The 12,726-nt window shown below is 49.9% G+C and overlaps 1 protein-coding gene across 1 annotated transcript in view; it reads right to left on the reverse strand.

Moving 5' to 3' along the window:
• Positions 1 to 533: 533 nt before the first annotated feature.
• Castor2 (cytosolic arginine sensor for mTORC1 subunit 2) overlaps positions 534 to 12,726 on the reverse strand; it is a 39,832-nt gene continuing 27,639 nt past the window's right edge. The window contains exons 3-9 of the mRNA XM_032886981.1: positions 5,070 to 5,263; positions 4,806 to 4,938; positions 4,280 to 4,403; positions 3,378 to 3,488; positions 2,918 to 3,000; positions 2,276 to 2,370; positions 534 to 2,181 (exon numbers count right to left, since the gene is read on the reverse strand). Of these exons, the coding sequence (XP_032742872.1) occupies positions 2,116 to 2,181; positions 2,276 to 2,370; positions 2,918 to 3,000; positions 3,378 to 3,488; positions 4,280 to 4,403; positions 4,806 to 4,938; positions 5,070 to 5,263 (806 nt within the window). The 3' untranslated portion in view covers positions 534 to 2,115. The remainder of the gene's footprint in view (positions 2,182 to 2,275; positions 2,371 to 2,917; positions 3,001 to 3,377; positions 3,489 to 4,279; positions 4,404 to 4,805; positions 4,939 to 5,069; positions 5,264 to 12,726) is intronic.

Consider the following 12,726-nt stretch of genomic DNA (forward strand, 5'->3'; position numbering starts at 1 on the left):
CTTTTCCAATCGTCATATTGCCTACATATTTGAATTAAAAATATACGGTGGCTCAAAAACGTCCCCGTGTGCGCGCACGTGAGGTGGGGCCCTTGCCTGTGTCCTGCGCACACAGAATATATTAACATATATATTGCTTAAGTATATATGCTATTTACAGAATATATCTCTATCGACATAAAACACGTATTTATAAGTGTGTACAATACACGGTCTCATCCTAGCAAGTCTAGGGGAGGGGCCACACAACTATGGGGCAGGGGCCGTGGGGTCAGCACACTTATACGGTGGGAAGGGATAACTGGAAAAGGAGACAGAAGGGGTTACAGAGAGGTGCACCCCGGACAATCAAGGCCTTCCAGGGAGAGAAAAAGGGGACTGGGTGAAGGGGAGGGCGGGGGATGGACACTCACTATAAAGCCCCGCCCACTTGGCCATTTCCCATTTGGGACCGGAAAACAATAAAATTTGGTTGTTTTAAGGGTTTTGTGCAAAAGGAGTTAAAAAGAAAGAAAGAAAGAAAACTAAACCCACCAAAATCAACCAGAGGCGAATTTTGATTAACATGCTGGGTTCTGAGCTTCTACATGGTTCTAGAAGAGGAGAGAAACAGTTCCTACAAGACTGTGCAGGGCTAAATAAACACTCCCTCCTCTGACCTTGTTGTTGGAGACTGCGTAGTACAGGCCTGGGAAAACACCCCAAGAGCAAAGTCTGGTGGACCCCTCAGTCCCAGCCACAGTGCCACATGCAGATGGCAGTACACTGGGATGCCCTGTAGGGGGTGCTATGGGGTCCTGGTGAGCTCTGCTCCCAACAGCCCTCCTCAGAAGACATGGCCACGATTCTTAAGATACATCTTTGCACTGGTGTCTGTCCCCGGAGACACACAGGGTGCTAAGTCCCACTCCAACCCTGGGCACTCTAGTGAGACTCAAACAGGCCCTATCTCTTCCAAACAAAACCACTCTTTCCCCAGCCACCTGTATGCAAACACAACGAAGAAGAAACCCGCAAGTGTAATTTCTCTCTACAAACGCTCCAAGATGGCTGCCTCCCAGGCGTCACCCTGACCACAGACTGCTGTGTGTGTATTTTGGGCAGGCCTATGAGCTGCGGGGGAGGGGGGGCTGATGCCTTTTTGTCCCCTAATAGTGGGTAGAGAGGATGAAGAGGGATTCTCTACGCTGGTCTAAGTGACAGCTGGGGAGGTGGTTCATGGCCCAGGGCACCCTAGGCCTGGGCAGGTCGGGATGTCCGTTGCTGGGAGAAGCCAAGTCTTTGCTTGCCCATGTTGGGTCTTGGGAGAGCGGACGAAGGACAGATAGAAGCTGGCACTCTAGGCTGGTGGGAGAGGAGGTGTCCTGGGATCCCCTCCAGGGACAAGTGCTCTGGGGAGGTGGGGGGAAGTTAGGCCCAGGTCCCCTCTTGGCAGTTGTAGAGGAAATCGACACAGGCCCTGTGTGGTCAGCAGGTAGGGGTCTAGGGTCTTGGTTTTCCTCCCCAGCTTAGGGGTAGGGACCCCACTGCTTCTGTCTGAAACTCACCGGCCATTATGACCTGAGGGTGGCCTGCTGGCCTCCATTCTGAGGGAGCCGGCTCCCAAGTGGCAACCATAACCATCAAACCCGGGGGCCTCACGGGGGCTTCCCCAGCTCTGCCCCCCTGACCTTGCTCCACCAACTTCCTAAGATGTCCCTAGGTGCATCCGGACCCCAATCCCAATGTCTCACAGGAGGTGCCAGCTTCCTTTGGTGTTTGCTGCCGGCCGAATGTGAGGCCTTGGGCTGTTCCCAAGTACCCTGGGCCTCAGAGACCACTTTCTGGGATGGAACCTGGGGGAGGAAGATGGGCATATCCTCACTGATGGGAAACTGGGTCATTATTGAAAAGGCCGGGGACTCTGGAAGGCAGGAGGAAGATGGGGGGGTGGTGGCCCTAGTTTAGGCCCAGGCCTGGAGGAGTCAGGAATCAGGGGAGTGTCCCAGAGGCCCCTTCCTTAAAGGTCCTGGGGCTGAGCTTTCAGTCCATAGGGAAATACTGCAAGAATAACCTTCGTGGGGGGGAAAGGCCCAGGCGGGCTGTGGCAGGGAGGAGCCCAGAGACGAGTCTTTTCTAATGCTTCCCTGCTTGACTGACCTTCAGGGCATGGATAACCCCACTGATATTCTCTTCTGGAACCTACAGGGCAGGAAGCAAAAGAGAAAAAAGTGTGTGAGCCCAGCTACTTGCTCCCTACCCACATAGTCCCCACCCGTCCCCAAGGGCCACTTACCAACGCATGGTCGAACTTGAAAGTACTGATGTAATATGCTGGGATGTCTGCAGCTGCCAAGGGCTCGGAGATCTGGGCTACAATCCCACACTCGTCTAGGGAAACACAGGTGCTTAGTCTAGACAGGGACTCTCCCACTAGGCCCCGCCCCCAGCCCCTCACTGGGGATTCTAGGCAGGGGCTCTACCACTGAGCCACGCCCCCAGCCCCTCACTGGGAGACTCTAGGCAGGGGCTTTACCACTAGGCAGCTCTCACGCCCCCAGCTTCTCACTGGGGGATTCTAGGCAGGGGCTCTATCACTGAGCCACGCCCCCAGCCCCTCACTGGGGGATTCTAGGCAGGAGCTCTACCACTGAGCCATGCCCCCAGCCCCTCACTGGGGAATTCCAGACATTGTGCTGCTAAGTCCCTCTCCCAGATCCCCTGTATTAATTTTTCAGCTTGCGGGGTGGGGTAAGAGCCCTCTGGTAAAGTCCACTCATTGGTCTCCCGAGGCCTTTGTATGTATGTCACACTACAGGCAAGGGAGCTGTCAGGAGATGGGCTTCAGTTTCCTTTAGCATCATTCTCCGTGTTTAGACCACTACCCTAGGAATGCCCGCTGATTCCTGCGCACAGGTGTTGGACCCCACGGGCTCACCGAATCCCAAGGGTTGTCCTCCTATTCGCACCATCTTCCAGAGCTCTCCGGATGCACTCGTGAATAGCAAATGACTCGGGAACCTACAGAGGAAGTAAGACGAGTCTAAGGCGGGGCTAAGTGGAGCCCCTCCCCCAGCTCTTGGGAGCCTTTTCTGCATTATGGAAACATTGTAGGGCCAGAGAGACAGAGCATCTGACCCTAAGGTGGGACAAAACACAAGATCCAAGGACATGTCAGTGCCACTGGGGACAGGGAGGGGGTAAGACACTGGGGACAGACAGCTTTGGGACTATGGTCCCAATCTCCACTTCGGCACCATCTTGCTGTGCACGTGGGATGACCCTGTGCCCACAGGAACCACTCCAATGAAGGAAATGGGGTGAACTGACTGGGAAGAGAGTACGTGCTCCACCCCCCACCCCCACCCCCGGTGATATCCAAGCAGGGCCCTGCCCACCTCTGCTGGGTCTGCACATCCATCACCAGTGAGATGTAGCCCTCAATGAGTGAGAAAGAGAAGAAGCGGATGTGGCCACAGTCGTCACTGGAAGCCATGGGGTCCTTCACTCTGGGGATCGAGAGGGAACCGTGAGGGCGGGGTTCCCGCCTTCATGCCACCTGCCACCCACCGTGCGGTGCGAGAGGCCTGTCTCGCCTTGATCAGTCCATGACTCAGGAAGTCTTAGACCCTGAATGCTACAATACCAGACCCTCCGGGCAGGGTGGAACCCCTGCTGCTCTAGCGGCATGCTGGTTACTAGGGTAACCAAACACTTTTCTGCTTGACTCTAGGACCTGCTTCACGGGGAGGAATTCATGCCTGGTACTGAAAACCTGGTCAAAAGCCACAGCTTGGGAGGTGAGGTCACAGGCCCTAGGCTAAAACCTATTGTTGTTTCGCCTTCTAAATATTTATGTTCATAACTCATGGATTATTTCGGCCAGAGACTCACCTGGTTCAAGCGCTGGGAGTCAATGGGACATCTATATCAACCCCCAACCCTACCATCAAGGTTCCAAAAACACCATGAGAGGGTAGGAAGAATATAAAAGCCAGATAAGGCACCGATAAATCTCCCCTTCAGAGTGGGTTCTAGGGTAGAACAGTCAGACCCAGCTCCTTGGTGCAGCAACGCCTCTTCCCTTAGACTTGTTTCTTGGGCAGGTCTGTGTGTCTCCCCTTCAAACTAGGCTCTTGGGCAGTCAGGGCCTCTTCCCTCAGACTGGGCTTACGGGTGGACTCAGGTCTTCTCCTTCAGACTGAGCTCTTAGGTGAGAATAAGGTCTTTGCCCTCAGACAGGGCTCCTGGGTATTTCCATGTCTGTCCCCTACCTCAGCACCTAACCCCAGGCACCTACCCATTGGAGTAGAACATCACATCCATGAGGAGGGTGGCGACGGCGGGCAGCGTGTCAGGGTCCAGGCTGGTAACACAGAACCTGTTGCTTGGGCTGGAGAGTGGGTGGATGACTGGTCTCTGGACTGGAAGAGTGTAGGACACACGTGTTAAGGCTGGCGTAGAGCATTTGTGTGTAGGGGGTGGGCTCAGACTCAGATCTCGTTCAATGCAGCCCAGGTGGTTTGCCCACCCCCAGCACACACAGTACACGGATTCTTAAATTTCCCTTCAGGACCCTGGGCCTCTGTGCACGGTGCTCTGGATGCTAAGAATGTCCTTGTCCACAAGCCACCACCTGGCTTGCGCTCTAAGCTTCAACTCCATGGTCCCTACCGCATGTTGCCACCCTGAGGCACTGTGAGCAGGGCTGGGCTGGGAGCCATCTCCAGCCATTGGTGGCGGCTCCACCTGGAATCCAGGGAGCACCAGGTGGATTCTGGGAGTGGGGCCTTCTGCTGGGGAGCTTTCCCCCAATCCCAACTCACCCATTTTGGGCTTCACAAAGCCATTGGTGATGCTAAGATTCTCAGCCGCTACCGTTTCTCCATTGACAACCCGCAGGATGGTGAACTCCGAGGACAAGGTGTGAGTGACGAAGGGCAGGTCACGCTCTCGCACCTGAGGACAGGATAACGAGTGTGCTAGAAGCAGTGTGTGTGTGTGTGTGAGAGAGAGAGAGACAGATAGACAGACGGACAGACATGGAAAAGGCTGGGTGTGCATGGCCACCCTCTACAGCTTTGACTCACCAGGATGAAGTCAGTCTGGTAGGTGGAGAGCATGAACACAGAGATGTTCTGGTCGGCCAGTGGAGCGATGACAGACTTGGCGATCTTTGTCACACCGATGGGCTGGGAGCTGGAGAAGCTGCCGCCACCGGACACCACATTCAGGGCCAGCCAGGTGGCATCAGCCACGCTCAGGTGCTCTGAGGAGGGCAGCTCTGCATGGGGTGAGGGGCACAGAGGAGAGTGGTGGTGAGTTGCCTGGGGCCTGGGTGTTCCCAGGCCAGACCAGGGCGTGCTCCAGGGGTAGGCAGAGGTTCGTGGATGGCTGAGGCCTTAAGAGACTGTCCTGTCTGTTTCTGGGCCTTGGTTTCCTCATTTAAAAAAATATTTTTATGGGGGTTGGGGATTTAGCTCAGTGGTAGAGCGCTTGCCTAGGAAGTGCAAGGCCCTGGGTTGGTCCCCAGCTCAAAAAAAAGAACCAAAAAAAAATATTTTTATGTATGTGTGTGTGTGTGTGTGTGTGTGTGTGTGTGTGTGTGTGTGTGTACAGATGAGTGCAGTTGCTGAGGAGGCCAGAAGAGGGCGCTGGATGCCCTTGAAGTTGGAATTACAGATGTTTCTGAGCCACCAGACATAGGTGCTGGGGACCAAACTCAAGTCCTCTGCTAGGGCAGCGAGTGATTTTAACTATTGTGCCACAACTCCAGCCCCTAGTGTCCTTATTCAACCAACAGATGGGCCAAAGGTCCCATCTAGGGAGGGCTGAGTAGGTGACATCCTGGATGTCAGATGTATGCTAGGTGCCAGAAGCACCTGTCAAGTTTTTTTTTTATCTGTATCCAACTTTAGTTTCCTTCAGTAAAGCAGAGTTGGTAATGCCTTAGTGAAGTCCTGCTTCTTTTAAAAGAAATCCACTTTACGTGCATGTTGTCTCTTTCTTTTTTTTAAATGTTTTTTTCTAAGATTTATTTTATTTATATGAGTACACTGTCGCTGTCTTTCAGACACATCAGAAGAGGGCATCGGATCCCATTACAGATGGTTGTGAGCCACCATGTGGTTGCTGGGAATTGAACTCAGGACCTCTGGAAGAGCAGTCAGTGCTCTTAACCGCTGAGCCATCTCTCCAGCCCATGTTGTCTCTTTCTTTGTCTACACCAGAACTTGGTCCTCTTAACAACTGAGCCACCTTTCCAGTCCTGAATTCCTACTTCTTTAATTAAAAATTTAATTTGTTTCAAAAGATTTTTTTTTGTTTTTACAAAACTTAAAAAAGCCTTTCTTTCTTTCTTTTTTTTTTTTTTTTAATTATTTATGTACCTTGGTATTTTGCCTGCAGATCGCATTCATATCCAATGTCCTTGGAGGTTAGAAGAGGGGATCTCGTGGGGCCGGGATTAATTACAGATGGGTGTGAGACACCACGTGGGTGCTGGGGAGGGAACCCAGGCCTTCTGTGAGAGCAGCCAGTGCCCTTAGTGCCCGAGATACCTCTCCAGCCTCAAGACTTACTTTATTTTGTATGTCTGTGTGGGTGTGTCTGTGTGGGCGTGTCTGTGTGGGCGTGTAGGAGTGTGCATGTGTGTGCACAACTACGCACACAGGTGGATGCAGTTGCCTTTGGAGGCCAGAAGAGGGCATCTGATTCCAGGGAACGGAAACTATGAATGGTTGTGAGCCACCATGTGGGTGCTGGGAACCTGTGATGGTTTGTATATGGTTGGCCCAGGGAGTGGCACTATTAGAGTAGGTGTGTTGCTGTGACTTTAAGACTCTCATCTTAACTGCCTGGAAGTCAGTCTTCTCCTAGCAACTTTCAGATGAAAATGTAGACCTCTCAGTTCCTCTTGCACCATGTCTGCCTGGATGCTGCCATGCTCCTGCCTTGATCATAATGGACTGAACCTCTGAACCTATAAGCCAGCCCCAATTAAATGTTTCCTTTATAAGACTTGCCATGGTCATGGCATCTGTGCATAGCAGTAAAACCCTAACTAAGACAGAACCCAAGTTGGGTCCTTTGCAAGAGCAGCAAGCACTCCTAACTACTGTGCCATCCAGCCCTTTATTATCGTGTCTATGTATGGATGTGCATCATGCATCTGAGTGGGTGTGTACCCCAGGGTGTATATGTAGAGGTCAGAGGTTAAGTGTGTGTAGTTGGTTTTCTCCTTCTATCTATGTGTCTGAACTCAGGACACTAGGCCTATAAACCTTATTCACTGAAGCAACTCCCTTTTTTTTGGGGGGGGGGTAGGGGAACACAAGGTCTCGTGTAGCCCAGGCTGGCCTTAAACTAGTTGTGTAGCTGAGGATCCCTCTGCCTCTACCTCTCGACCACTGGGGTGACTGGCTTTGTGCATGCTGGCCAAGCATCTCCCAACTAAGCTTCAGTTCATGGACTTTTACTTCTCTCGGTCTTCCCTGCTCAACTTCTTCTTGCATACTGGATTAATCTAGAAAAGGATCCTGAATCCAGATGCCTGAATGACATGTTCCTGGGTCCCTTCCAGCAGGGCCAGTCTCTGAGGAGGCCTGGGCATGAGATCCAGGCACCTAAAGGTTATGAGGCTATGTTTGTAAACAGAAGCATTCCCTTTGGGAGGAAGGTTCTGGAAAACACAGGGCGTCAACAAAACTCACAAGGCTCTGGGGTATGGTGACACTAACTTTTAATCCCAGCACTACAGAGGCAGAGGCAGGTGGATCTCTGAGCCCAAGGCCTGTTTGGTCTGCATAGTAAGTTTGAGGCCAGCCAATACATAGTGAGACTCTGTCTCACCAAAACAAAACAAATAAACAAAATACCCAAAGCCCAAGCCTCAGAGGGCTCAGGAAGATCCTGAAACTTACAAGACTCCCAAAGTCCCTAATACAGTTGCTAGGGAAAGGAGACCCTCTGTAGTGGAGCTGCCTTCGAGCTGTAACCCTAATAAACTTACTGGCTCACTAAGCTAGATTGGGTAGAATCCTTTTTGCTGTTGGTGCCTAGCACCATGTCTGTTGATGTATTCCCAGGAAACGCCACACAACACCGTGTACTATGGCACCTCCATGGATACAAACCCAGAGACTTACAATTCTTCATAAAAATCCCCAGGCTCCTGCTAAGACCTTACAACCCCATTCTTGTCACAGAGTAGGACAGAGGTATGGCAAGAAGTGGCCTGGGATGCCGTGCACCCAGCGAGGACCCTGTAGAGGAAGCATGGCTGCTCCACACAGATGCTTGAAAGGGACCAGCAATTTGCCCAATATCTCTAGACTTGGAGCAACCAAGCCAAGTTCCAAAGATAAAGACAGGTGGGGTGTGGCAGGGGCACACCTGTCATCCCAGCTCCTTGGGAAGCTGAGGCAGAAGGAGCTTGGATTCCAGGCTAGCCTGGGTTACACAGTGAGCTTGAGTTAAAAAACAAAATGAACACACACACCCCAGAAACCCAAAAGCTAAATTGACAAAAAAGAACTAAAGATAGTTAAGGACTTAGAGCGTTTGGTGGAGTGGCTTTCTAGCATCCATAAAGCGCTGGGTTCCAGCCCCAGCACCCCAAACCAGAAGTGCTGGTGCAAGCCTGCAGTCTAGCACTTGGAAAGTGGAGACGATGAGGATGATCAGGATATGAGATAATGCCTCAAAAAAATAACTATGCAAATAAAAGATTCAAATTCGAATTCAGCGGACTCGGAATATCCAGGCCCCGTCCTGACCAACCGGAAGACATAAGAGTCCCCAAAGAGAGGGTGTTCCCAGTGGTGTTAGAGTCTAGGAAGAGGAGGAGCTGGGCCAACCACCAGAAAAGATGGTTCGGGAGGAGAGGATGCTGAGTGAAGTCCATCAGAATCCTCTCTGCCTAGCTTGGTCGCCATGGTGACCACAGTCTAGGGGAACCCCATTGGTCCTGCTGACTCAGAAGGACCCACGGTCAGCAAGCTAGGGACTGAGAGGCAGCCGGCTTCATAAGAGAGAGCAAAGGGGAAGAACCAGTGGATCGGTAATCCCTGGGCCTTGGGCGTCTTGGATTCCCTATTGCCCAAGTGGTAGGAGCAGGATTCCCAAGCCCTGGCCCTGCCTGGCTCTTGTCTCAGTTGTAAAATTCTTTTCTGTGTGCACATGTGGAGGTCAGAGGTCTAGCTGGTGTCTTTCCTAATCGCTCACACCTTTTTAAAGCAAGTTCTTTCTGTGTGTGTATGTATACGTGCAAGCCTCTGTGTGTGTGTGTGTGTGTGTGTGTGTGTGTGTGTGCGTGCGCGCGTCATGGCACCCATGTGGAGGTCAGAAACCTGTGGGAGTTGGTCATCTCCTTCCACCATGAATGTTGGGGGGATGAAACTCATGAAACTCAGGTTGTCTGGCTTGGTTATGTCCACTCTTATCCACTGAGCAATCTTACCAGTCCTTGGGTTTTTGAGACAGGGTCTCTCACTGGACTAGACTGGCTGGACATTGAACATCAGGAATCCTCCTGCCTCTGTAACTCTAGTTTTACCATGTCCAAGTTCATTCCTTCCTTCCGTCTTTCCTCCCTCCCTCCCTCCCTCCCTCCCTCTTTCCCTTCCTCAGGACCTCCTGCTTGTTTGGCAAGCACTTTACCAACTGGTCCATCTCCCTAGTTTTTAGAATTCTAAGGACCCCAAACTTTGTAACAGAAAGGGCTTCTTGGGGGTGGCATCTGAAGCCCTTATTGTGTCCTGGGAGTTTCTGGGAGCCTGGGTATCCTGAAACGCAGTTTTGTGAAGTGGTCGCCCTTTACCCTGTGTGTCAACCACACCCCTCACTGGTAACAAGTCAGGAAACGCAGAAGACAGCAAGTTACAGTATGATGTATCTTACAATGAAACAGACGATGCCTCATGTCCCTGGAGCATATTTTGGGGAAGATTCTGGTAGGGTCATAGGCACCCATGTTCCGTGGTCAATGTCCTTGGTGTCAGAGTGACAATGACATCAGACATACATATGTTTACATGTTTTTAATTTTTAAAAACAATATATCATTTATGTATGAATGTATGTGTGTGTCTGTATGTGTGTATGCATGTATGTGTATATTTATGCATGCATGTATGTGTATGTATGTATGTGTTTGTATGTATGTATGTGTATGTATGTATATATGTATGTGTTTATGTATGCATGTATGTGTGTATTTATGCATGTATGTGTGTATGCATGTATATATGTATGTATGTGTGTGTATGTATGTATGTATGTATGTATGTATGTATGTATGTATGTGTATGTAGGTGCCTATGGAGTCCAGAAGAGGGCTAGGAGCTGCATTTACAGACATGAGCTGTTTGACGTGGATGCTGGAAACTGAACCCAGGTTGACTCTGCAATAGCAAGTGGTCTTAATTCTTGAGCCATTTTTCCAGTCTAAAGACAAGGATCTCATATAGCCCAGGATAGCCTTGAAGTACTCTGTTGCTAGACAGCTAGTTCTTCATCTGTAAAATGGATGTTTAACTTTAACCCTATGGAAGGAACCCAAGGTCCCTGCAGAATGCAAAGCTGTCTAGTAATGAGACTCTCCTTATTGGCAGTTATCACTTCAATCAAGGCACACAGATTTGTTTGCTTTGGTTATTTTTTTTTTTTTTTGGGTGGGGGGCAATGACAGATATCCCTGGAGTATGGTTTTCCATGGGGAGGCTCAGGGAGCAGCAAGTGAGGCAATTCCAAGTTTTGTTGGAGCTCTACCACTGAGCAACACTGTCAGCCCCTCACTGGGGGATTCTAGGTAGGGGCTCTACCACTGAGCCACACCCCCAGCCCCTCACTGGGGGATTCTAGGCAGGGGCTCTACCACTGAGCCACGCCCCCAGCCCCTCCCTGGGGGATTCTAGTCAGGTGCTCTACCACTGAGCCATGCCCCCAGCTCCTCACTGGGGGATTCTAGGCAGGGGCTCTACCACTGAGCCACACCCCCAGTTGTCAGAAGCCATGTAGGGAAGGCTAAAGACTTGCAAATGAATTTTCTTGAGATAGCCCACTGTTTTGCATGGCCTGCAGTGGTGAACTCTGTGAGGGTAGGCCCCAAGATACTTCATCCCAGGGTTGGTTCTTACTGCTGATATGCCATTTCCTGCCACTATTATACAGCCTGGGCATTCGCCCGTCCTACTGGGCAGACTCTGCAGATCAACATGAAGATGTACTCTTATGTAGTAATGTTGTGCAGACAAATTGATGATTTCATAATTCCTAATACGGATTTTATAGAATTCCTAAATTTATACAAGTAATTTCAAATCCTCTATGGTATAAAAGCTGCAAATGGAGCTCTGCAAACTTCATGTGTCACAGGCTAACTGCACTAAATAAAGAAAGCAGGCTTGGAGCAAATTTGCAGTCTAGGAAACCATTCCTTCTAGGTTAGGCATGAGACCATTATCAGGTAACTAAAGGTCATAAACTGGGAATGGACAATTCATTGTCAGTGCAAGGATAGAAAATAAATAATGGATTACTCTTGTCTATTTAGGACCTCAAAATAATAAGACACAAGGCAGATAGTTTGTCTTTTGACAAAACCATGCTAACTTGTGACATAAAAATTGTTGCTTTGAACTTATAATAAACTCATGGGGGGAGGGTCTAGTGACAGATAACGGCTGTTTAGTGAGATGCTAGTCTTAATGGAAAGACATAAACAGTTCTGCTGTTATTCCTTACATTTTATCGACTTGACATGAATTCTTGCCTTAAACTTACTGTGAACTTACTGGAACGTAAAAGTATCTAGAAAACCATATAATCAATTATCCTGTTGCAACAGTTCAACCTGATAGTTGTATGAAGAAAAAAAAAATTAACAGAAAAAGTATATATATACTAAGAACAGAAATAAAGGCTTGTTGGAGCTTTTCTACTTCATCCGGAGTGAGCGAGTATTTTTTTATAAGCTTGAATTTTTTTTCTCTTTTCCTTCTTTCTTTCTTTCTCTTCTTTTCTCACTGGTTCATGAAGAGTTAACAAACTCCAAGCCTCTTGCCTGGCCAGCAAGGGGTTCTTGAGACAGAGAGAAAATAACCCTAGCAACTAAAACTTTTTTTTACCTAATCCCCTGCTGCCAACAGCAGGAGTTAATTGGCAAAAACCAGTGGCTTTTAGCCACAGAATTACAAGAGAGAGTTAAGTTCCCAGAACAGTAAAAGAGAGTTACAAGACCAGAGATTATCAGTCTTTGGCCTTTGTCCGAAGCTGTGTTCCAACGTAGTATCTGTGAAGACCAGGGCAGGTCCTTGGAATCCAGCCTCTCACTGGGAGATTCTAGGCAGGGGCTCTACCACTGAGCCACGCCCCCAGCCCCTCACTGGGGGATTCTAGGCAGGTGCTCTACCACTGAGCCACGCCCCCAGCCCCTCCCTGGGGGATTCTAGGCAGGGGCTCTACCACTGAGCCACACCCTAGCCTTTTGGACTTGAGCCAAAGTAACTCAGGTTAGCTCATTACTACTGATCTCTCTTAGATATTAGGGTTACAGACCTGTGCCTCCCCTCCCGTCTCTCTCCACAGACTTTTGAAGACTGTCACTCTGAAGGTTTCCCAGGACTCCCAACACCTGTGGTCAGGTTCAATGGCTCCCCTCTGCTCTGTCATCAATATAGTGCAGGCAAGACAAAATACACGCATTTCCATTTACATAGAACCCGTGAAATCAATGTCAAGCTGGAC

Source organism: Rattus rattus, chromosome 16 (assembly GCF_011064425.1).
Source record: "Rattus rattus isolate New Zealand chromosome 16, Rrattus_CSIRO_v1, whole genome shotgun sequence".
Classification (NCBI taxonomy): Eukaryota; Metazoa; Chordata; class Mammalia; order Rodentia; family Muridae; genus Rattus; species Rattus rattus.